Below are 25,486 nucleotides of genomic sequence, written 5' to 3'. Positions count from 1 at the left end.
TAAGGAAATATTTTGTAGTGCCAATTTTAGGAACAATGATCATGGGCATTTCCCTTTTGCTTTGATAGTTTTAGTACATAAGTTTTACTAGAATGTAAGCCACTATGACTAAAAGAAGAACATCAAGGCTGAATTTAAGAATGCCTCCCAAGATTGATGGAATTACACTAGGAATCCAGGGGAATAGGTCTGCAAAGCAGTCTCTGAAAGTGCCCCTAGATTAAGCCTGTTTTGGTGTTCTAAGGTTTGTTAAACCAGGTAGCATGTTGTCTAATTTTGTCAGTATGGGTCTGTAGAGGAGGAATTAAGCTAGCAATAGGTGGCTAGCTTAGGGAGGCCATTTGGTCCGTAGAAAGTATGCTTTCAGGCTTGTGGGTCCTTATTACTGCTTTGCATGTACTGTCTGATGAGGGAATGCATGAGAAAGAAGCATGGGTCCTCTAGGTATGGAGTTAATCAGTTGGGTCCTATGGGTGATTTGAGAAACCAGCTTCTATAAGTCTAATGCACAAGCAGCTACATGATTGAAATTATGTGTACAGGAACAACTGTAGGATCAGAGTGACTGTACTGAACAAGGTTTAAGATGACAGGTTTGAACAAGGTTTAAATCTGGCAGTGTGATGGGTTAGTGGAAGAGGCAATAGATTGAGAAATCCTAACTAAAGAGTTGTTTGCCAGGGAAACAAAAATCCCTAAAGGACATGCAAGACACACAGGGGATACGTTTTCATTTTACTTATCTTTTTTGTGAAAGAGTAGCTTTAGGTCTTTCCAGGGCTCACAAGCCCACTGTTTTCCTGGGTTAGTGGGGTGTCTTCTGATGGTGCTGCCTTGACCTGATGTGATGTGCACATGGCTTTACTCCAGCAAGTTGAACTGATGAGTGTGTATTCAGCAGCTCAAATGTCCTTGTCCACGTGGCAGCAAATTGGTGTTCAGGTCCTTGTTATTTCCAGATATTTAGGAGGACCCAATTTCCCAGCCGAAAAGGATATAAGACCACATCTGTGGGATGAGTGGTCCTGCTGGAAGCAAACTCATGAACAGAAGTTAGTATAGTGCCAAAGCAAAAAGAGATTTGGTGGTTGCCAAACCTCTTAAACATTAGTTAGGTCTCCCACCAGGACAAAAACCTAGAATGGGCTACCGGATAATATTTCAAAGGGGCTCAATCTGAACCTACTTTAGGGAGCCACTCTAATTCACAACAGCAATCAGCAACATCTTATCCCAAGTCAAATTAGTTTCTCGATATATTTTGGCAATGCTTCCTTTTAGAGTATGCTTCATCTTTTCAGTTTTTCCTGTGGATTGTGGTCTCCAAGATGATAATCTAACCATCATAGATAGTCTTTTTTGAATTAAGGTTGGTGGGTATTAACTACAGAGTATGTTGTCCCTGTGTCAGTAAGAAAGTCAATGCGTTTGTTCCCCACTGTCAGTTTTACCCAGGGTTCCTGTGGGAATGACAGCAGTTGGCTAAGCATACATATTCAATGTATGTATGTTATAGGAGAAGCTTCGAGTATTTATGAGGATGGTCCTGACACATGTGCATTGAACAAACATACATGTTACATATGACCCATGTTTACCTTGGGGTGAAAACTTAACATTTAAATGTACTACAGTCAGGCCCTGTGCATGAAAAGGTCTTTTCAGAACACAAAGGCATGAAAATTCATAATCTCTATAACCAGCCAAAACCAGTCCATGGTCAGAAGTATTATTGTCAGGAGAAAATTAGTGAGATCAGTCTTTTGTCCAATCAAAGCTATATTTATGGCTGGTGGAACTGAGGTTCAGTTAGCATCTATGAACTGGATGAGCTGCAATTGTTTTAATATTGCTTATCTTAAGGCCAGAGCTTATTTAACTGCTAGAAAAAGAGAGAAACCTCGGGTCATTGAGTATATAGCTTATTCTTTAAGTGTAGGGATGCATGACTTAACTCTTGCCTGGCATGGCCTTAGGTCCTGTTTATAATTTGATATTTTATGGCCACAAAATTTCAGTTATGTCAGTCTCATGATCTCTATTTTAACATTAAGGTTGATCAGTTCTTGTATCTAAACCACAAAAGGGAGAGGGTATAATGAGGTGTGTCTGACTTCCTATTACATTATACTTAGAGAACTAAGTTTTTAGGGGTTTTCTGGGGTCCTCTTGGCCAAGATGGGATCCATTCAGTCAGTGGGAGAACCTTAGATTTTATTTTTAGTTGACATTCTTTCATTTGGCCAAGACATACCAAAGGAAGCATAAATGACCAGACTTTGATTTTGTTCCATATTGCTGCTGGGGGTGTTGTGGCTGTAAGGCCGGTTGCCTCACCGGGGTCTCGGACACACCCCCTCCCCTTGCGGGGAGTTCGAACACACCTCCTCCCGTCACGGGGAGTTCGGACACGCCCCCCTCCCTCGCGGGGGGTTCGGACACGCCCCCCTCCCTCGCCGGGGGCTCGGACACGCCCCCCTCCCTCTCCGGGGGCTCGGACACGCCCCCTTCCCTCTCCGGGAGCTTGAACACACCCGCCCCCGGGAGCCTGGGGAAAATGCCCCACTCCCTACTTACTATTTTGTCCTATTCAGGTCCCACTCCATGCCTGCCATTTTGTCTTCTGCAGGCCCCACCCCGTGCCTGCCATTTTGTCTTCCTGCCTACTATTTTGTCCTATCTGGGCCCCACTCCCTGCTTACTATTTTGTCCTATCTGGGCCCCACTCCCCTCCATTTTGTTCCATCTGGGCCCTACTCCCCTCCATTTTGTCCCACTCACCTTGGCCACAGCCAATCGGATGCCTCCACTCCCTATAAAACCCCGTGCCTGAGAGGAGTCCGTGCGACTTCTCCGGCCCCTCCTGTCCAGACCACAGAACCTCACCCGGGAGCCTAAGTAAGTTCCTTTGCATTGGATTATCTTCGTGCTGGCCTCAGTTTCTTCATTTTAAACACGGCAAGAACCCAAGAACAAACCTTACAAGTGGTGCCGAAACCCGGGAAGGAGTTGTAAGACCCCCTCCTGGGGGAAACTGACTCCTCCACCCAACGCCGGACTGGGGAGCAGCCCTTTCACCGCGAGGTAAGCCTTTTGTTGCCCACTACCCCTCTCGCTGCTTGCCTCGTCTCGTGGACTCCCTGCTCGCAATCGCGGCCGCGTCAGGGACTCTTTCTCATTGTTTGCTGTGGGCCTGTGACCCCGGCCTCGTCGCGAGGACTTGAGCGTAGGGGAGACGTCCCTACACTCTTGTCTTCTCCCCGTGCGGGGTTTCTTAGGATCAGGATTTTGAGGGAGACGTCCCCACTTTCCTGAACCCTCTCGTTGTCGTGTCAGGGTCAGGATTTGGAGGGAGACATCCCCACTCTCCTGAACCCTTTCGTTGTTGGTGCTTGGTAAGCACGGCCTGGGACGCCTAGCCGCTCTTCCGACCACCCCCGCAGCAGCGATTGAGTTGTGGGTATTCAGAGGCCCCATTATCCCCGATTCACACCAAATTTGTTGTTTTAAATTAGCCCATTTAGCATAAAAGGCTCCCGTTTATTTAAAAAACTGTATTTTCGGCTTCTTTCTTTTTCTGTCTCTCTCTTAGCTTTCTCTCTTTCTCCCTCTCAAAATGGTGGCCGTACCATGCCCTTAAGATGGCGGCCGCTTCTTGCTCTTAGCTTTCTCTTCCACCTAAGATGGCAGCTGGACCGCACCCTTAAGATGGCAGCAGCTTTCTATTTTTAACTCTACTTTCTCCCGCTTTCTATTTTTAACTCTACCATCTACCGCTTTCTACTTTAACTCTATTTTTCTCCTTTCTTCCTAATTCTGGGGTGAGTGAGTGAGTTTATGTGTAGTCCCACGGCCTAACAGCTACAGGGGCTTGTGTGGGCCTCAACCCGCAGTTCCACAGGAACGTGGCTGGGAAGGCATCAGACTGGTCCTCATCTGGGGGGCACCCACCCTTTGTCCGTCAGTCTTTTATGTAGTGCTGTCTTTATTGTAGCCTCTAATTTTGCCATGTGGCAGACAGTCCTAGCCCTGTCTCTTTTTGCTCTCCTCCTTATTATCATCATTGCATTAATCATTGTAGCTTGTAGGTTCTCACAGTCATCCCCTCTGGGAAAGGAACTCTTCTGCCCATGTTGGGTATAATACTGTTCCTATCCCTTCCTCGCCTCTGACTGCCCCACAAAAGCCAACTATGGGGAACCAGAAGTCCCGCTTAGACCCCAAGTCGTCATTAAGATGCCTAGCCCAAAACCTACCCAAACTAGGGCTTTCCATAAAGAAAAGAAAAAAAAAATGCCTTCTTTACCATTCCTCTACACTCTCTTACTTTCTCTTTAAAAATCCTTCAGTCAGCTTTTGTCTGACTTCTCTACTCAACTTGGCTACTTTGCTTCCTCTTCCATCCCATTCCCCCTCCCCAGCCCATTCCTGTCCTAAGCTAATGGATACATTTGTTACACATCGGGAGGGCCTGACTAACCTTTCTCTCTCTAGCCCAGACCTTGTGTTTTTGTAAATAGGAGTTCAATAGTGACAGCCGAGGGGTAACGAAAAGCGGCCTATGCAGTAGTTACAGATTCAGCCACCCTCGAGGCACGTTGCCTCGCCAGTGGACCTACTGAATTAGGCCACCTTAACTAACCAACTCAGGCCCTCGAGATGAAGGTGACTGTTAATAATGGTGGTGGTAATGAAAGTGGTAATGATGATGAAGGTATGATGAAGGTATGATGAAGGTGATGAAGGTGATGGTAGTGTGTTGTAGGTGATAATGGAGGCGATGGTGGTAATGGTAAAAGTGGTGGTGATCATAATGAAGGTTATGGTAATGGTAATGGTAGTAATGGTAAAGGTGATGATGCTAAAAGTAGTAATGATAAAGATTGTAGTAATGACAGTAGTAATAATAAGGGTAATAATAAAGGTGCAACAATCCCCCCCAGTTCCTCCATCTCCTGATTCCAACCTAGCCTCTCCCGTTAGTACTCCTCCATCTCCTGATTCCAACCTAGCCTCTCCCGTTAGTGCACACACCGGCTCGTACAGTGCTCCTAGCGATGAAGCCTCCCTCCTTTGACCCCTCCACGAGGTGGCCGGAGCAGAGGGTATTGTCCGAGTGTACCCAAGTGCACATTCCCTTCTCCCTTTCTGATCTGTCAGCCATTAAGAAACGCCTAGGCTATGTCTCCACCAATCCTACTACTTACATCAAAGAATTCCGCTACCTTACTCAGGCATATGATTTAACCTGGCATGACACATTTGTAATCCTATCCTCCACCCTTACCCTAGACGAGCGTGACCGGATTTTTACAGTAGCCCGGGAATACGCTAATCAGATACATCTGACTAACAACCAGATGCCAGTAGGTGCGGCAGCAGTCCCCGAGGGCGACCCTAACTGGGATTATCAGGACAGTCGGGATGGCCGCCGCCATCGAGACCAAATGCTACAGTGCCTCCTGGCGGGCATGCAAAGTGCAGCCCAAAAGGTAGTTAATTACCATAGGTTAAGGGAAATAACTCAGGGACCCGATGAAAACCCAGCCGCCTTTCTTGACCGCTTGACTAATGCTATGATCCTCCATACCCGGCTGGATCCGGCCTCCTTAGCAGGAGCTACAGTCCTAGCCACCCACTTTATCTCCCAGTCAGCGGCTGACATAAGGAGGAAGCTTAAAAAAGCTGAGGAAGGCCCCCAGACTCCCATACGAGACCTGGTAAACATGGCATTTAAGGTCTTTAATGACCGAGAGGATAAGGCTGAGGCCACCCGACAGGCCCACTTATGGCAGAAGGTAGGCCTCCAAGCCCGAACTCTTGTAGCAGCCCTGAGGCCGGCAATCTACCAAACATTTGGTGAGGGAGGTCCATCGAAACCTGTCCGAAATGCTTTAAGGGCCCCACCTGGGTCCTGCTATAGATGTGATCAAGAGGGACATTGGGCTCGGCAGTGCCCCTGTCCTCGTCCACCTCCTGGACCTTGCCCAAACTGCAAACAGACTGGACATTGGAAGGTTGATTGCCCATCCTGGACCAAAGGCCCACTCCCCGCACCTCTATGTGAGGAGCAGGCTGGTCCGTGGGAAGCAATCCCTCCCCTTGAATTACTTGGCCTTCTGGATGACTGATGCAGCCCGGACTCGAGGACCCCCATCACCCTTGCCGAGCCCAGGGTAACACTGCAGGTAGCGGGTAAGTCCATTTCTTTTAGTGGACACGGGGGCTGCCTACTCTGTATTGCCTTCCTACTCAGGGCCTAGTACACCTTCCCAGGTCACGGTCATGGGAATTGAGGGAAGGCCTTTCTGTCTTAACCAAACTCCTCCCCTAGTCTGTGTCCTCGAGGGACATCCCTTCTCTCACTCCTTTTTAATCATACCCTCATGCTCAGTTCCCTTGCTAGGACGAGATATTCTCCAGGCTGTAGGGGCCACTCTCCAACTCACTAATCTCAAATACACAAAGTCAAACCCCTCACATACACACCTCGTACTGTCTCTCCTAACTGAGACTACGCCCTGTCTTAACCCTTTGCTTCAACCCCCTAACCCTCCCAATATAGTCAATGCCACCCAAATCTCAAGCTCTGATGCTGCCCAAAGAGGTTGTGGTCATCCACTGCCGAGGGCACCAAGCTCAGCAGGATGCCGTTTCTCGGGGCAATGCAAGGGCAAATACGGTAGCAAAGGCTCTAACTAGTACCAGGCCAGCTCCCGCTCCAATTCTGTTCGTTACCGCAGCTACATCACCAATGTACTCACCATCAGAAAGACAGGACCTTATGTTAAGGGGAGGAACCGAATCTGACCAAGGCTGGATCTTCCTAAATAATAAGATCGCCCTCCCACGGGAACAGGCTCCTACAATTATTGCCGAAATACACCAATCCTTACATATAGGGCCCAAGGCATTGTACCGCTTTATACAACCCCTCTTTTATTCACCAGGCCTACAACAGACAATTGAGCAGGTACACAAAACATGTGTCACTTGCTCTAAGGTCTCGTCTCAGGGAAGCCTAAGGCCGCAGTTTCCCACCCACCAAATGCGTGGCAACCTGCCGGCTCAGGATTGGCAAATTGATTTCACCCATATCCCACTCACAAAAAACTTCGCTACCTCCTAACCTTTGTAGATACCTTTTCAGGTTGGATTGAAGCTTTCCCTACCTCTCATGAAACGGCAGACACAGTAGCCTCCATTCTTATTCAAGAGATCATCCTCCGCTTCAGCCTACCTGCCACCATCCAGTCAGACAACGGTCCAGCATTCATAGCCCAGGTAGTCCAGCTGGTCGTCAAGTCTCTCAACATCTCCTGGAAACTACACATCCCCTACCACCCTCAGTCACTGGGTAAGGTCGAACGGGCCCACGGGATTCTCAAAGACCATTTGGCCAAACTGACCATTGAGGTAAAACTTTCTTGGCCTACTCTCCTACCTCTTGCTCTAGCCCGGATCCAAGCCACCCCACAGGAACCAACAGGCCTTAGCCCCTTTGAGTTGCTGTACGGTCGGCCCTTCTTGGTTTCCCTTAATTTTTCGGTGCAACCACCTCCCCTAGCCACCTACCTTCCCTATTTATCTCTCCTTCGCCACTTACTCAGGGAACACGCAGATCGTGCTCTCCCCGTTGTTCCAGGTCCTGGAGACTCACACCCGGCAGCACCCCCTGCAACCAGGTGACAGTGTTCTCCTTCGGGAGCGCCAGCCAGGATCTCTGCAGCCTAGGTGGTCAGGACCCCACATCGTTATCCTAACCACCCCCATGGCTGCCAAGCTCCTAGGTCACACCCCGTGGTATCATGTGTCCCGCCTTAAGGCGGCACCTCAAGATGACCAATGGAAATCCAAACCCTTGGGTCCCACTCGCCTCCGCCTCACCCACGGCCCCTGCCCGTCAATTCCTAACCCTTCAAATCCTCCTCCTAACAATCCTTCTAATATCTCCCCTTAAGGCCAGTCCCTACTATGCCTGGTGGTTCTATTTGCAGGAATCCTGGAAACAAGGCCCCACTACTAAGACCCGATATATTGCTCAAGTAGATTGCCAGCCCATAGATTGCAAATCCCCCATAAAATTTGAGTTCCCAAAATCCAAGGCCAATACTATTAAGAACTCTCAAAATAGCTTTGGCCTCTGCTTTCTGTATGACCAAACCAAGGATTTTTGTCATAAGTGGAGCGCTATCTTTGGTGGATGCCCATACGCCTCTTGTGTCATGCATAAAACCCCAAAAAGTGAAGTACTTTCTATTGACAACCAAGGCAAGGTGTCCCTTACTATTCATGACCCCTGGCACGATCGATGGGAAAAGGGAATTGCAGGTAAAATATACACCAGGTTTACAAATAGCCACCCCAGTGGTACATGGCAAATATATCGAACCTATACCCACGTCGTGCCAGTAGAAGTAGACCAACTCAGTTCATTAGGCAACACCATTTTACAAAATGAGGCCACTTTAACTAACCAACTTGGATCCTCCAGCAATAACCCCCAACCTTTCTCTTGGTTAACACTAGTACAGCAAGGTGTTAATATGTTAAGTTTAACTGAAGCCATAAACTTTACTAATTGTTTTTTGTGTGCCTCCCTCAATGAATCCCCCTTAGCCGCAGTTCCCCTCCGGACCAAGTTCAACCTGTCACGATCACCTACGGGACCCGACATCACCCTAACAGGAATCCCGCTGTTCAAAGCACACTCCCAGGATCTCTTTCTCTGCTACGGAACAACTGACAGCCCCAGCTGCAACACAACTGTAAAAGTAAGATCCACCCACTATGCACCTCTGGGAGGATACTTTTGGTGTAATGGGACCCTAACCAAGGTTATAAATGCCTCCCTTCCCTTCCCTTGCGTACCTGTTACTCTGGTCCCACAGTTGAAGGCATATGGGCAGGCCGAGTTCCTATCCCTCCTTATGCCTCCTCCCTCTGTTCACTGAAACAAACGAGCTGTTTTCCTCCCTGTAGTAGTCGGCCTCTCTTTAGCATCATCTCTAGTAGCCGCTGGAATAGGAAGCGGAGCAATGGGCTACAGTGTCACTTCAGCCACTCAACTGGAAGACAAGCTCCGTGTAGCCATTGAAGCATCAGCCACTTCTCTAGCCTCCCTCCAGCGACAAATCACATCACTAGCTCAGGTAACTCTCCAAAACCGATGGGCCCTTGACCTGCTAACAGCGGAAAAAGGGGGGTACCTGTATGTTTCTTCAGGAAGAATGCTGCTACTACATCAATGAATCAGGCCTAGTAGAGGAGGACATCAACACTCTCCATCGTCTCCAGGAAGACTTCTGAAAAAAGCAAAATACAGGAGCCTTGTCCCTAAGCTGGTGGCATCCTATGCTTACCTGGCTAACCCCCATCATCACCCCTATCATCGTAATCTGTTTGCTTTTACCAATGGCCCCTTTTTTCCTCAGGTTGCTACAAGCTCGTTTGCGAGAAATTGGACGAGTGGCTGTTAACCAAATGCTGCTTCATCCCTTTGTCCGCGTCTCGGTCGAGGCACCAGCCAACTGACCTGTCCCCTTTACTTCGCCCCTATTCAGCAGGAAGTAGTCAGAAAGAGCGGCGCCCTCTATCTATCATCAAAAAGTTGGAATGTAAGGCCGGTTGCCTCACCGGGGGCTCAGACACACCGCCTCCCCTCGCGGGGAGTTCGGACACGCCCCCCTCCCTCACGGGGAGTTTAGACATGCCCCCTTCCCTCTCCGGGAGCTTGAACACACCCCCCCCCGGGAGCCCGGGGAAAAAGCCCCACTCCCTGCTTACTATTTTGTCCCATTCAGGTCCCACTCCATGCCTGCCATTTTGTCTTCTGCAGGCCCCACCTCGTGCCTGCCATTTTGTCTTCCTGCCTACTATTTTGTCCTATCTGGGCCCCACTCCCTGCCTACTATTTTGTCCTATCTGGGCCCCACTCCCCTCCATTTTGTTCCATCTGGGCCCTACTCCCCTCCATTTTGTCCCACTCACCTTGACCGCAGCCAATTGGATGCCTCCACTCCCTATAAAACCCTGTGCCTGAGAGGAGTCCGTGCGACTTCTTCGGCCCCTCCTGTCCAGACCACAGAACCTCATCCGGGAGCCTAAATAAATTCCTTCGCATTAGATTATCTTCGTGCTGGCCTCAGTTTCTTCATTTTAAACGCGGCAAGAACCCAAAAACAAATCTTACAGTGGCTACTTGCCCCAGTCTCATCATATCCCTCGGTAGGATCCCTGTGGTCAAGGAACTCAAAGCCAAAAGACTTACAGTCAATTAAATGTTTTAGGCCAGATGGGAATGGAGATGGGCAAGCATTCATTAACCCTTAAAACCTTTTCGGTAACATAAGAGCCAAAACCAAAAAGCAGAGTTACAGAGCTGACCTTTTTATAAATTCTATGTGTTGAGCCATCAGCTGTTTAGGCATCTGTGTACCTATATTTTGAGGATCTGAACTAATTTTACTCCTTAAAACTGGCCCTTACAATCTCATGTGCCCACCTCTTCCATGATAGTCCCTGGGCCTAGCGGGATTGAACAGCTTTTTAAATTCTGAAGTTAACAGGAAGAAAGAGAAAGGTAAACCCAATTTCTATAAGCTATAAATAGCTCAAAAAGAAAAAAGGCTTTCTAGACTCTGGAAAACAAAGTGTGAAGAATTAGCAACATTTCAAACAATTTCGGATTAGATTTTGAGGACATTTGTCAAAGATGTTAAAGCCTCAAAACATTTGATCAAAACAGAACCACAAGTCTTTGTAAAATATTCATTTAACAAAAGTGATAATCAAAAAACTTTAAAAGCAATACAGAAAGTTACATGAAGACTTAGCCTTTCTAAAGCTCAGTTTTCCTAAGTAATCAGAAACCTGATGAAGATAACATAAGAATTCGAAACTATCTTAAGAAAATGTACAATATTTCCTTTTTTTTTTTTTTTGAGACAGGGTCTCACTCTGTCATCCAGACTGAAGTGCAGTGGTGCAATCATAGCTCAAGGCAGCCTTGACCTCCTGACCTCAGGTGATCCATCCACCTCAGCTCCCAAAGTGCTGGCACAGGCGTGAACCATGGCACCCGGCCCCTCCACTCTCACAATTAAACCTGCTGTTGCTTCTCCCACCAAGAAACCATTCAGGAAGATTCATCCATGTTCTAGATGGAAAAACTGATCTGTAGCCTGGGAGAAGCCAGATAGGGACAAAGCCAAAGTTAATACAGAGGATGGAGCTTCTAGGGTATAGGGGATGGGTCTGGGCTGGGGAGCTGGGAACCTAGGTTCTATGCTTGTCCCAGTTTTGATGTTGGCCCTGACAGTACTGTTTCTCATCAGCCTCTGCCTGCTCAAGGGGTCACAGGGCCATGCCAGATAGAGGGCTGCTAGCGTCACTGTGCACAAGACTGCTTTCCCACAGCTCTCCTTCCTCCAGCCCCTCTGCTCCACATCTGGAAACCTGGGTACCCTTCACCCACCTAGCTCTGTCCCACAGTGAGATTTATTGCTGGCTGCCCTGCCATCTGCCCCAGGGTAATAAATCAGGACAGAGCAGAATTGCAATCACCCCATGCATGGCGTGTATAAAAGAAGAAGGGCTAAGGGAGCCACAGAACCTCCGCGGATCTCAGAGAGAGCACCAGACTGAGGGAAGCATGGATGCATGGAGAGGAATGCCTCGCTGGGGACTGCTGCTGCTGCTCTGGGGCTCCTGCACCTTCGGTCTCCCAACAGACACCACCACCTTTAAACGGTAATTGGTAACGCAATCAGAGAAGGGGTGGGAGGGGTGCAGGGCTCCCATCTTCCCAACACTCTGGCTTTTCCATATGTGGTGTCATTCACTCCTTACAATCAGCTGGATAGGGAGGCATGGACCTATTCAGAGAGGTCAAGAGACTTGCCCAATAAATAAGTGGCACTACTAGTCAGGTCTAGAAGCTGTGTCTTTTGCTTCCTGCCCAGAGCACCATGCTAAGCACTGTAAAGAACTCAGAAATGATTAGGACACGCCCCTTGCCCTTGAGGAGCTCACAGCCTGACTACTAAGGACTATTAAGAAGGGTATGGGTGGCCGGGCATGGTGGTTCATGTCTGTAATCCCAGCACTTTGGGAGGCCACGGCAGGAGGATCACTTGAGGTCAGGAGTTAAAGAACAGCCTGGTCAACATGAGGAAAACCCCTCTCTACTGAAAATACGAAAATTAGCCGGGCATGGTGGCATGCGCCTGTAATCCCAACTACTCGAGAGGCTGAGGCAGGAGGATTGATTGAGCCCGGGAGGTGGAGGTTGCAGTGAGCCAAGATCACACCACTGCACTCCAGCCTGGGCAACAGAGTGAGACTCCATCTCAAAAAAAAAAAACAAAACAAAGGGCATGAGTACAGTTAACTCTACCAGGGAAGCAGCGTGGTATCGTGGCTAATTGCAAAGTTTATAGAGTTGGATTGCCTTCATTTAAATTTTGCTTCACTAGCAAAACAAACTAGGTCTGGAACCATGGGCAAGTTATTTAACCTCTCCAAGTCTCAGTTTACCATTTAAACAAGGATGATAACAATAGTGCCTGCTTTGAGGATTTAATGAGATAAGACATAGAAAGCTGGGCACGTTTTAAGAGCCCAGCTACTATTAGTACTACAGGATGGATTCTTACAAATATCAAAAGCAAGGCTGTAGGCAGCCCACAGCTAGGAGGAGAAAACCCTGGCCTCCAGTAGAAGCCAGGCCCCACAGGAACACGTGATTCGTTAAGACTGAAGAAGAAAGCTGGGCACAGTGGCTCATGCCTGTACGTTCAGCACTTGAGAGGCTGAGGTGGGTGGATCGCTTGAGCTCATGAGTTCAAGACCAGCCTGGGCAACATGGTGAAACCTTGTTGCTACAAAATATACAAAAATTAGCTAGGTGTGGTGGTGCACACCTGTAGTCCCAGCTACTTGGGAGGCTGAAGTGAAAGGATCGGCTCAACCTGGGAGGTGGAGGCTGCAGTGGGCAGAGACTGAGCCGCTGCACTCCAGCCTGGATGATAGAGCCAGACCTTATCTAAAAACCAAAAAGAAGCAAAAAACCAAAGACTGAAGAAGGGGAAGAGGCAGTGTTTGAGAGAAGGCCTCACAGAGAAAGGCGTTTTCAATTTGGGGACAGCAGATGTGACCAGTAGTACTGAAAGTAGGAAGGCACGTTTTAATCATGGTAATACTTGCTAAGCCTACAAAATGCTTAGGGTTTCACAGGATCTTTTTACATGTCTCATCTCAAGTCATGTTCCCAACAATTCAGCATTCCCACTTTGCAGATGAGGACGCTGAGGCTCAGGGAGGCGAAATGTAAGAGGCTGAGCCTCAACACACACCGGGCCTTTTGCTTCCAAAGCTGCTTTCCCTTGCTCTGTGGCTTTCAGAGAATAATTGCTGAGTTGTGAGCATGGGGTAAGAGGATGGGTGCTTCAAAGCAGCATCACCCCCAGGATAAGGTAGAGGAAAGTAAAAACATCTTCCCCTGTTGTCATCCAAAAGAGAAACAGAATGGAATTGGGCAAGGGCTGGAGAGGGAATCCAGCTTTTGAAACAGAAGTATAGGAATTCTGCTACCTGCTCTGTGCAGAACATCATGTGAGGTACTTGGGGCAGCTGAATGAATGAGCTCCATTCTCAAGGTGGACGTGTGCATATACACACTCACAATTTACATTTATTGAGCAGTGGGCACATGGTTTCATCTGCACAGTGACTCTGAGGTAGGGACTACCATTAGGCCCATTTTTAGAAAGGAGTTAATGGAGGCTTAGAGGCCCAGAGAGGTTAGGTAGCTTTCTCAGAATCACACAGGTGGGAAGGGGATTCATGCATGCCCCCTGCAACCACTGTCTTCACCACCATATGGTGCCAGTTCCACAAGCTGTAGAGTGCAGGCTGTGAGACCCAAGGAAGAACAGAAAGGTGAGGCCAGTGTGGGCTGGAGGCCGTGGGGCAAGCTTCCTGGAGGTGGGGGCACATGTTGGGCCTTGAAGAATTAAAAAACTGGGGGGAAAAGGAAGGGGAGAAGGAAAGAATTTTCTGAAAAGGAAACGGCAAAAACAAGTCCAAAGCATAGGCTGTTTATTTGGAGTAAATAGCGGGAAATCCAACCTCTTTAAGGTCAGATCTCTGACCCTCCATTTTCCCATCGGTAAAGTGGGAGTAATAAAATCATCTACCTCATGAGATCAAATAAAATGATGATTGTGAAAATACGTTGGTAACAGTAAACTGTGATAGGAAGATGACAAATCATTTCTGTTACAGTACAATGCTGCTAGGCATAAAAGTTGCGTTCATGTTCATGGGCAAAATGGGGGTGAGTAGAACGCACGGGATGCAGGAAGGATGTAGGAAGGAAAGGGCAGCGTAAGTATAGGAGGACCAGCCGCTGAGAAGAAAGAGGGAATCTCCGTGTGTATGGGAAAGTCTATTGCAGAGCTAACTGGCACCTTCTGGCAAACAGCTGGAGACATCTTCCTCTGGGTTTTGGCAAACAGCCCTTATGTCAGGACTCAGGAGACCCTATATGGGAAATAGGGCCGAGACATGCTCTGAATCCCTGCTCCAGCATTTCTGAGTCACCTTCATCCCTGTGAGCCTTCATTTTCTCATCTATAAAACGGATGACAGCTAGTGTGCAGAGTTGCTATGCGGTCTGCATGGGTGTGTGTACAATGTTGGTGTGCATTCATTCAGTAGTAGCTCAGTGTAATCAGTTTCCCAGGTCTCTTTAATTCTGCCTCTCAAAGGTGATGGGAAAACATCTGGACAAGAAGCCAAGACACTGGGACACATCTCTCCAAGGACGAGGTGCATGGTGCTCTGGAGATGCTGGCATCTCTCTAGGCCCAACCCAGCTCAGGGGGTCCACTCCACCACAGCCCTGGCTGGATGCCTGTCCCCAGGTGTCCTGGAAACCTCTCAGCGGCTGTGGGCATCTGCTGCCACCTAGCGGCCTCCCATGGCACTGTCTCCCCACCAGCCTCCGGTTTTGACAGGGGCACTCCCTGGCCTTTATCTCCTTAGAGGGAATGTCTGTGCCTGTTTCCTGTCTGTCCTCCCGCCAGCTCGAGTTCTTAAAGGCAGTCAGATCATTATCGTTCTAGCTCCAGTTTCCAGCACAGTGAGGCACAAAGTAGTTGTTCAGCACGTGATTATGGAATGAATGAATGAATGAATGAATGAACGAACGGTAACCATAACAAATGGCCTTGTCTAATCAAAATTAGACAATGGAAGGAAGTCACTTCAGGGTTATTTAATCCCAGGGCAGCTGACTCTTCTGAATTGACTCTTGACAAGCGTTAACTCTTATAAATGCTCCAGAGGCCCTCAGGGACAGAAGTGATTTCCAGGTGGCTGCATTAGAGGCGTTAGAGGCATTTGTACTAAAGCAGGGGTTTGGCCTGGAGGACCCTATCATTATGGTGCAAGTACACACCTTTTTATTTGTGCCTCCTCCACCCTGGGTCAGGATCTCCCTCAAGAGAATGCCCTCAATCCGAGAAAGCCTGAAGGAACGAGGTGTGGACATGGCCAGGCTTGGACCTGAGAGGATGGCCCTCCTCAACGTCACCTCCTCTGTGATCCTCACCAACTACATGGACGTGAGTGCCTGGTTCAGCCCTTTGCTCTCTCTCTCCCTCCTTTCCCTCATGACCTAGGGCCTTCTTTGCCACAGGGCCCACCCTCTCCACGCTGTGTTTGACTAAGGCACTGAGGAGCACGTGAACACCCTAGGAAACTCCCACTTTCGGCCGGGTGCGGTGGCCCGCACCTGTAATCCCAGCACTTTGGGAGGTGGAGGCAGGAGGATCACCTGAGGTCGGGAGTTGGAGACCAGCCTGACCAACATGGAGAAATCCTGTCTCTACTAAAAACACAAAATTAGCCGGGCGTGGAGGTGCATGCCTGCTATCCCAGCTATTCAGGAGGCTGAAGCAGGAGAACTGCCTGAACCCGGGAGGCAGAGGTTGCAGTGAGCCAAGACTACACCATTGTACTCCAGCCTGGGCAACAAGAGCGAAACTCCATCTCAAAAAAAAAAAAAAAAAAAAAATCCCATTTTCCAGCTGGAAGTCCTGAGCACAGAAGACAGGAAGGCACTCAGGAGCCAGTCAGGGGCAGGGTTAGGTTTGGAACTCAGCCCAGGCCTCAGCCCGGGTGTCACAGGTGGGTGGGAAGGGGTGTGTGACTCAGGTGGGGTTTTCTGTGACCTGGCCTAGCAAAGCGGGCTTCCTGCCCTGGCAGATCCTCAAGGGTCAAGGTCGCTTCCTGCTTCATTCTCAATGTTTTTATTTCACCCTCTTGTCTTACTGAGACTCACTTTCTGGGATGCCAAGGGATGATGCTAAGCCTCCTAGCAGTTCCTGCGGGAAAATGGAAATCCAGAGAGGCAACAGGACCTCACCTGGGCCAAATCTCCTCCCAAGAGCCAAGAGTGGGGCCAGGCAAGACCCCAAGACCCAAGCTCCCCTAAGCCCCTCCAGCCCTCTCTTTCTTTTTACCCCCACAGACCCAGTACTATGGTGAGATTGGCATCGGCACCCCACCCCAGACCTTCAAAGTTGTCTTTGACACCGGTTCTTCCAATGTTTGGGTGCCCTCCTCCAAGTGCAGCCGTCTCTACACTGCCTGTGGTGAGACCTAAGACCCACGGTGCCTCTTCCCAGTCCCCCTGCCCTGCTGTGCATGAGCAATCCTGCCCCTCACCCAGCTCCATCCCCGTTACCACCAAGGGAGCAGCTTCCTCTCTGCCTCTGTGCCCACTGACACTTAGGGGAGAGAGGCAGATGTCTCCCATTTTTCTGATATAACCACCAAGGTAAAAGAAAAAAAAAGGCAAGCTCCAAGAACCCCTGGCCACCCAGAAGGCCACTCTCCAGTCTTCCTGAAATTGAGACAGGACTGAATTCTCAATCCCATCCCGGGAACTCAGAACTCTTCCACCCCTAGTCTTTTTTTTTTTTTTTTTTTTTTTTCTGAGATGGAGTTTGGCTCTTGTTGCCCAGGCTGGAGTGCAATGGTGTGATCTCGGCTCACTGCAACCTCCATCTCCTGGGTTCAAACAATTCTCCTGCCTCAACCTCCTGAGTAGTTGGGATTACAGGCTCCTGCCACTACACCCAGCTAATTTTTTCGTATTTTTGGTAGAGACAGGGTTTCACCATGTTAGCCAGGCTGGTCTCAAACTCCTGACCTCAGGTGACCTGCACACCTCAGCCTCCCAAAGTGCTGGGATTACAGGCCTGAGCCACCACGCCCAGATTCCATCCCTAGTCTTAATCAACAACCTCTTATTGTGCACTTACTCTGTGCGCAGCATCTTCTCTGGTGCTATCGCTGTAGTGACTACTTTAAAAAATTCCTTCATTTAGGACAAAATTCTCGAGGTATGGGCACATGAGGGGTGGCCCAAGAAAGCCAGTTCTTGATTGATGAAGCACATAGTCCAAGACTCCTGACCCTAGGGCCACTTATCCCTGCATCTAAGCTAAGTCCTAAGCCACACCAGCCATACCCACAATGCGCCCCGCCTCTGAGTCCCCCTGTCTGGGCCACTCTTGGACAAACCTGAGCCTGTGTTCCCCTGCCAGTGTATCACAAGCTCTTCGATGCTTCGGATTCCTCCAGCTATAAGCACAACGGGACGGAACTTACCATTCGCTATTCAACAGGAACGGTCAGTGGCTTTCTGAGCCAGGACGTCATCACTGTAAGTGGGGCCGCCCTAGGTCATGTGCCCCCCACCCCTTCTGTTCCCAGGCCTCTCCTGACCCTCCAGGGCCCACACCTGGGGGGAGGTGCACTGCAACCCACTTGAAGCCTGGGGAGCTGAGGAACACCCCGCTCTGCCGCATCTCACTGGAGCTACAAAATAGCAGTACCTATTGGGGAGCAAGCCTGGGCTACGGGCTCACCGTTGGGTGACTTACGGAGGCTTTTGCATTTAACTTAACTTTATCTAATGCAGGGCTTGTCCGGAGCCCCACGGCTGCAGTCAAGTCACTTGTCCAAGTTCAGCAGCTCTGACTGGGCTCTTAGCTACACCTTACACTGAAATCCAGGGGCAGGGGCAGGGCGAGTTTTAGGGTCAGGCATAGGTTTTAAGGTCACAGTTGAGGTTGACCTTGGGACTTGGGTCAAGGCCTGCTTTTCTTTTTCATTTGGCCCATGTCTGACCCTTTCCTCATTCTGGAGTTTCTCAGCCCCTGCTCCATCACTTAGGGGAGGGGTGCACACGGAACCTGAGAGGAAATCCGGGTGCTTCCTGCCTCCCTCCCTTTTTCTGTGAACTCAGGTGTAAAGGAGGAAGAAGGGCAAGCTTGGTTGTGCTGGAGAAACACTTTGCTCATAATAAGGGAGAAGGCCAAGACCCAGTACGGCCAGGCATGAAAGCCAGAGCACTGGCGGGGTGGGGGGAGCTTCGGCAGCTTCTCTTTTGCTGCTTGGCAGGACCACCCTCTCAACCTCTGCTGTCCAATCCCTGGTCAACTCCAGCTCTCTCTGGGCTCCGCAGCAGAGATGTGTATTGGCACAGAGTGTGTGTGTGCAGGGTCTAGGAAATACTCTTACCTTGATTTCTGTACCCTGGAGCATGTGTGCCCCTGGGATCCCTAGTGTAGAAGCCCAGACCAGACTCCGGCCAAGGAGTGGGCAGTGGGCTTGGCCTCCTCTGGTCCTTCCTCCCACAGGTGGGTGGAATCACAGTGACACAGACATTTGGAGAAGTCACGGAGATGCCCGCCTTACCCTTCATGCTGGCCGAGTTCGATGGGGTTGTGGGCATGGGCTTCATTGAACAGGCCATTGGCAGGGTCACCCCTCTCTTCGACAACATCATCTCCCAAGGGGTGCTGAAAGAGGACGTCTTCTCTTTCTACTACAACAGGTGGGGACCGGGACCCCAGGGACTCCAGGGACACCAGGGGCTGAGGTGGCGGAGGGGAGGGGAGAAGAGCTGGGGAGTGGAAAGAGAGTCTGGGCCAGAATTGTTTGTGGGTAGGTGACAGCTAATCCGTATCTAGAGCTGCATTAGCAAATACGGAAGCCACGACTGAAATTCAAATTAATTAGGTACAGTTAAGCACGAATTAAGCATTCAACAGGTGGCTCTTAGTTGCACTAGCCACACGTCAAATTCTCAGCAGCCATGGTGGTCAGTAACTATGGTCTTGGACAGTGCAGATAGAGAACATTCCCAGCATGGTATGACATTCTAGTAGACAGTGCCACTCTGGAGCAAGAGGAGATGCCAGGTGGGGGTGATGGAAAATAAGGTGTTTCTGTGACCTGGAGCCCTGCCTGTGAGGGCCATGGCTCCTCCCACACAGAGACAGCCAACTTCAGTTATCCATTAGATCGCTCATTTGTGTGCTCACTCATCAGTTCGGTAAGTGCCGTGTGCCGAGCACTGTGGTAGGCTCTGGGGGTACAGCAGTGAACACTGATCAGGCGGAATCCATACTCCTCTACCCACATAGCGCTTACAGGCTAACAGGGAAGACAAGACATATTCCAACGTAATGAGTGTCACAGGCAGGCAGCGAGTGTGGTGCTGAAAACCATGGACGCTTTTCAGTTCTAGGCTGAGCTTATATGCAGTTCAGCCAGTCTTGGGGAAGCTGTTGTCAGCTTTTGCAGAGAGTTGGGCTTTACTCCAAACTGCTGGGCTTAGGAAGATGGCATGAGTTGGAGATAAGAGGGGCTGGGAGCAGTGGCTCACGACTGAATCCCAGCACTTTGGGGGGCCAAGGCGAGAGGATCACTTAAGCCTAGGAGTTAAGGTTGCAGTGAGCAGTGATTGTGCCACTGCACTCCAGCTAAGGCAACAGCGTGAGCTCCAGTCTCAAAAAAAAAAAAAAAAAAAAAAAAAAAAAAAAAAAATCACAAGGGTGAGAACACAAGGCCAGTGGCAAAAAGAATAGAGGAAAGGAGGTCAGGCTCAGTGGCTCACTCCTGTAATCCCAGCACTTTGGGAGGCTGAGGTGGGTGGATCACAAGGTCAGGAGTTTGAGACCAGCCTGGCCAATATGGTGAAGCCCCGTCTCTACTGAAAATACAAAAATTAGCCAACTGTGGTCACACACATCTGTGGTCCCAGCTACTCAGGAGGCTGAGGCAGAAGAATCATTTGAGGCGAGGCAGAGGTTGCAGTGAGCCAAGATCACACCACTATGCTCCAGCCTGGGCAACGGAGTGAGGCTCCATCTCAAAAAAAAAAAAAAAAGAATAGGGGAGAGGATCAGAGTCCAGAGACATCTCAGAGTGAATGGAGAGGAGTCTCTGGTTTGGTGATAGAAAGGGAGGCCTTGAGAAAAAGCCAATTGGTGGTTCTGCAGTCAGGGGTGGTCTTCAGAAGAGCATTTTAGAGGAGGTGGGGACAAGGCCAGATGGCAAGCAGTTAAGAGGCAGACGTGGGTGTCAGGAAGTGGAGGTCATGAGATGTAGGCTGCCCTGGGAAATTCAGTGGGTAAGGGAATGGGGGTGGTGTGTGGGGTGAGATCCAGAGCAGGAGAGGAAGGGTGGGTGTTTTAAAATGCTAGAGGACGCTCGAGTGATGCCCGTAGGTGGAGGAAGAAGCCAATGGAAAGAAAGAGATTAAAAATGTGGAACGAGGAGGAGCAAAGTGGGGGCACCGGAACTTGGAGGCCATGGAAGAGAGGAGGATCCAGCAGACAGGAAGAAGCCAGGCTTTCGGACGAGAGGGCTGGCTTCTTCCTTTACCTTGGGATGGGAAGGAGGGAACATCTGGAGAGATCCTGAAGTCTTGGGAGAGGAGCAGGAGGGAATTTGTGCTGGCACATACGCATGCATTCCGAATTTGTAGAAACACAAGCAGTCTGCAGTTGCACAAAATAACATATGGACACCTACCCACCCATGCACACATCATGCATGTGTGAATTCTAGTATGAATTCTGGAAAAACACATCACGCACATGCATGCCCTGGAGAATTGGCCTACGGTAGTCCCTGAGCCAAGTGCAACGTGGAGGAAAGGAAGGCGAGGGGAATCAGCTCCAGACTGGGCACCAGGAGCCCGGCTCCAGTGCCACACTTGTTCACTCATGGCCTCGGTAACTTCAGGCAGGAGACTTCACCTCTTGGTGACTCCATTGCCTGAAGAGCGAAGAGTACATAACACCCACTCTGCCAAACAGCAGGGCTGATTGAGGCTTGCGTAAAATGAAGCTTCCTTTCTGCTGTCTCTCTTTCTCTGCAGAGATTCCGAGTAAGGAGAAAGAACCTCCACATGGCTGTGACCTTCCAGTATTCCCTGAGCACCTGACCTAGAATCACACGCACCACCGGCCCACAACTCACATCAGCAAGCCCAGCCTCTGCTAGATCCCGCAGTTCTCTGTCCCTCCTTCCAGCTCTCTCCATACCCCCCGCACCCCACACCCAACAGCCTCCCCAGAGTCCCCCCCCATGCACTGCTCAATCAGCAGCAACCCAACCCCGAGTGAGGGGCGTCCATTTGTGTCTTGTTCAATCCACTCGCTGTCCTTGGACCTGCTCCTTTTCTGTGACCTCTCTGGGGACGCTTTTTGGGGCAAAGCTGGACTACCCTGGAACACCCTCTGGTTGGGCTTGGGGAGGTGCAAGAAAGGCAGAGAAGCAGTAGGGCCTGCGTGCTCCCCAGCAGCAGTCCGAGCTGGCTGGCTGTCCCACATGCCTCTGCCCTAGAGCCCTCTGTCCTGTCCTGCCCTGCACCCTTGCCCAACTTTCCCCGATTGCCTGAGTCCCTGAGTCCTGGAGGTTGTGGGTTTCCAAGAGCTTCTCATCTTTCCTTTAGGAATTCCCAATCGCTGGGAGGACAGATTGTGCTGGGAGGCAGTGACCCACAGCATTATGAAGGGAATTTCCACTATATCAACCTCATCAGGACTGGCCTCTGGCAGATTCCAATGAAGGGGTCAGAAATCCTCAACACTCCGCAGGCTCCAAAAATTGCTGTTGTCACTGGGGTTGCGGAGGGTGGGGAAGGGGCATCCTGCCCTCTTTCCAATGCAGTCACTTCTTAAGCACAGCCACCATTTGCTCTCTGCCTGCTCTGTCCAGCCTGGGGAACAGAGGGAGGGAGGGACCTGGGGAGAAGCAGTGGAGGGCGACAGTGCCTTCCCCGCTCCACTCACTGCCTCAATGGGCCACCAGCGTGGTCTCCACCCACCCACCCACACTCAGGAAGGACATGCAGCCTGGAGGTGCCCCATCGGCCTTCTGTCTGTCTGACCGACTGTGGCCTCCCCCAGGGTGTCTGTGGGGTCGTCCACCTTGCTCTGTGAAGACGGCTGCCTGGCATTGGTGGACACCGGTGCATCCTACATCTCAGGTTCTACCAGCTCCATAGAGAAGCTCATGGAGGCCTTGGGGGCCAAGAAGAGGCTGTTTGATGTAAGAAGCCAAAGAGGGAAGGTGCTGCGGGTGGGGGGAGCGCCACCTGGTCTTCGCTCACAAATCCCCCAGGCAGCACGAGGTCGCAAATGAGGCCATCTCAGGCCTTCGCTTGTTCGCCTCACACTCTCCACACGTGTGGCCGGTCACCCATGGAGAGGGGCACTGTGCCCAGCCCTCTCCAGCAGAGAGTCCAGGCCACCAGTGCAGGACCCCTTGTCTGCTGAGATGCCTTCCACACTCAAGAAGGCTCCCTTTGCCCCCCACCACAGTATGTCGTGAAGTGTAACGAGGGCCCTACGCTCCCCGACATCTCTTTCCACCTGGGAGGCAAAGAATACACGCTCACCAGCGCGGACTATGTATTTCAGGTGAGGTTCGAGTGGGCCCCCCTCGGTGGCAGGGAGGAAGGCTGGACAGAGACCCCCAAAGGGGGAAAGATTACAATGCTCGGATCATGTTAGAACCGTAGTTCTCAAACTTGGCTGTGCATGTTACCTGGAGAGCTCTGAAAAATCCTGGTACCGGGGCCACATCCCATACCTATTAAATCAGAACCTCTAGGAGTGGTATCCGGGGCTTGGTCTCCCCAGGTGATTCCAATGTGTGGCCATGTTTGGGAATCACTGGGCCTGTTCCCTGATCTCCATTTTCTCATCAAATGCTCCCGGTAATCTTAGGCTCCTATATTCTGATCCTCTTTTCATCATCAATAGGCTTAGAGAAGTTGAAGAGCTTGTCTAGGTTCAGAAGCTAAGGCAAACTGTGGGCTCCTATAGGAAGTATGGTGCCTGATGCATTGTTTGCCTGGCATCTAGCACGGGACCTAAATGCAGGAGTGGTGCAGTCCACGAGGAGCAAAACGGCCAAGAACTGAGGGAGGCTCCGTGTGGCTAGGGGAGAGGGGGCGAGAAGAGGGAATGTGACTGTGAGGGAGGCTCCGCGTGGCTAGGGGAGAGGGGGCAAGAAGGGGGAATGTGACTGTGAGGGAGGCTCCGCGTGGCTAGGGGAGAGGAGAGGGGGCGAGAAGGGGGAATGTGACTGTGAGGGAGGCTCCGCGTGGCTAGGGGAGAGGAGAGGGGGCGAGAAGGGGGAATGTGACTGTGAGGGAGGCTCCGCGTGGCTAGGGGAGAGGAGAGGGGGCGAGAAGGGGGAATGTGACTGTGAGGGAGGCTCCGCATGGCTAGGGGAGAGGGGGCGAGAAGGGGGAATGTGACTGTGAGGGAGGCTCCGCGTGGCTAGGGGAGAGGAGAGGGGGCGAGAAGGGGGAATGTGACTGTGAGGGAGGCTCCGCGTGGCTAGGGGAGAGGGGGCGAGAAGGGGGAATGTGACTGTGAGGGAGGCTCCGCATGGCTAGGGGAGAGGGGCCGAGAAGGGGGAATGTGACTGTGAGGGAGGCTCCGCGTGGCTAGGGGAGAGGGGGCAAGAAGAGGGAATGTGACTGTGAGGGAGGCTCCGCGTGGCTAGGGGAGAGGGGGCGAGAAGAGGGAATGTGACTGTGAGGGAGGCTCCGCGTGGCTAGGGGAGAGGGGGCAAGAAGAGGGAATGTGACCGAAGACAGCTGCTGAGATCAGGCAAGGTGACAGGAGAATGCTAAGGTGCTGGGTAAGGAGAAACTCTCCCCCTTCCTGCAGGAATCCTACAGTAGTAAAAAGCTGTGCACGCTGGCCATCCACGCCATGGATATCCCACCACCCACTGGACCCACCTGGGCCCTGGGCGCCACCTTTATCCGAAAGTTCTACACAGAGTTTGATCGTCGTAACAACCGCATTGGCTTTGCCTTGGCCCGCTGAGGCCCTCTGCTGCCCAGGCAGGCCCTGCCTTCAGCCCTGGCCCAGAGCTGGAACACTCTCTGGAATGCCCCTCTGCCTGGGCTTATGCCATCACATGGAGGCACCAGGTATGGAGCTCCTGCTGGAGGCGTGCCCTGACTCCTGCACCAGCCCTTCCCTGCTTTGAAGACAAACAGAATAAAGGCTTCATGTTCACAGCCTGTTGCATCTGGGTTCACTAGGGTTTAGGATGGAGGGAGGGGCTGCGTGATCATGTAGGGACAGGAAAGTGACACGGACAAGCTACACATTCATGCTGTCCACAGGTCCCTGCGTGCAGGGATGATGCCATCCATCGGCCATCAACAGGACTCAGGTGGAGCTGTTTACATAACCTCGGGTGGGAAGCCTGAAGACAGCCGGCACCAAGCCCCCTCTAGTCCCTCAGGGACCAAGGCTACTGCTGTGGCAGTAGACTGTGGGTCAGAAAGTTCTCCCAGCTCACAGAAGCCAGCTCTGAGTTCAGACTCTGCTCTGCTGAGCTAGTCAGCCCTGCCTCTTGTCCCTGCAAAACTCCCCTCCACTCTCCTTACTGCCCCTGCCCCTGCCCCATGTAGCCATTTACACAGGCAGTCTAAGGCACTACCACCTAAAACCATAGAACACCAGAGATCCGGGCAATACTTCCACTTTACAGGTGGGGAAACTGAGGCCCAGAGAATGGAAGGCCTTGCCCAAGATTGCTCAGTCAAGAATCAAGTAGTGGCCGGGTGCGATGGTTCACGCCTGTAATCCCAACACTTTGGGAGGCCGAGGCAGGCAGATCACGAGGTCAAGAGATGGAGACCATCCTGGCCAACATGGTGAAACCCCGTCTCTACTAAAAATACAAAACTTAGCTGGGCATGGTGGCGTGCGCCTGGAGTCCCAGCTACTTTGGAGGCTGAGGCAGGAGAATTGCTTGAACCTGGGAGGCAGAGGTTGCAGTGAGCCAAGATCGCGCCACTGCACTCCAGCCTGGTGCCTGGTGACAGAGCAAGACTCTGTCTCAAAAAAAAAAAAAAAAAAGACTCGAGTAATGAAGAATACTGAAAGAGTGAAGAATCAAGACTGGAACCCAGTCTGTCTGAACCGGGTCCTGGGGGCTTTCCACTTTATCACAAGCAGTGGGTACTGTCACAAGTACAGTGCTTCACACACCCTGGTTCAGGGCCACGTGCACAAGCACACAGGTGCACACACACACTGCTATCCTCCATCCCGTCCACCCAGACTCCTCAGGCTGAAGT

General features: G+C 50.9%; 1 protein-coding gene across 1 annotated transcript; it reads left to right on the top strand.

The window, feature by feature from the left end:
• The first annotated feature begins 11,609 nt into the window (after window positions 1-11,609).
• REN (renin) lies at window positions 11,610-24,415 on the top strand. Its single transcript, XM_064360191.1, has 10 exons — window positions 11,610-11,751; window positions 15,497-15,629; window positions 16,538-16,661; window positions 17,619-17,737; window positions 18,717-18,913; window positions 21,248-21,256; window positions 21,824-21,943; window positions 22,281-22,422; window positions 22,695-22,793; window positions 24,057-24,415. The coding sequence occupies exons 1-10, from the start codon at window positions 11,654-11,656 to the stop codon at window positions 24,216-24,218; spliced, it is 1,203 nt and encodes a 400-aa protein (XP_064216261.1). The 5' UTR covers window positions 11,610-11,653; the 3' UTR covers window positions 24,219-24,415.
• Window positions 24,416-25,486: the final 1,071 nt, after the last annotated feature.

The sequence above is a fragment of the Aotus nancymaae genome, unplaced genomic scaffold (genome assembly GCF_030222135.1).
Source record: "Aotus nancymaae isolate 86718 unplaced genomic scaffold, 86718_ANA_hifiasm-v0.15.2.pri h1tg000039l, whole genome shotgun sequence".
In the NCBI taxonomy this organism is placed as follows: Eukaryota; Metazoa; Chordata; class Mammalia; order Primates; family Aotidae; genus Aotus; species Aotus nancymaae.
Note: the sequence above shows the minus strand (reverse complement) of the source record. Positions and strands in the feature narration are given on the sequence as shown.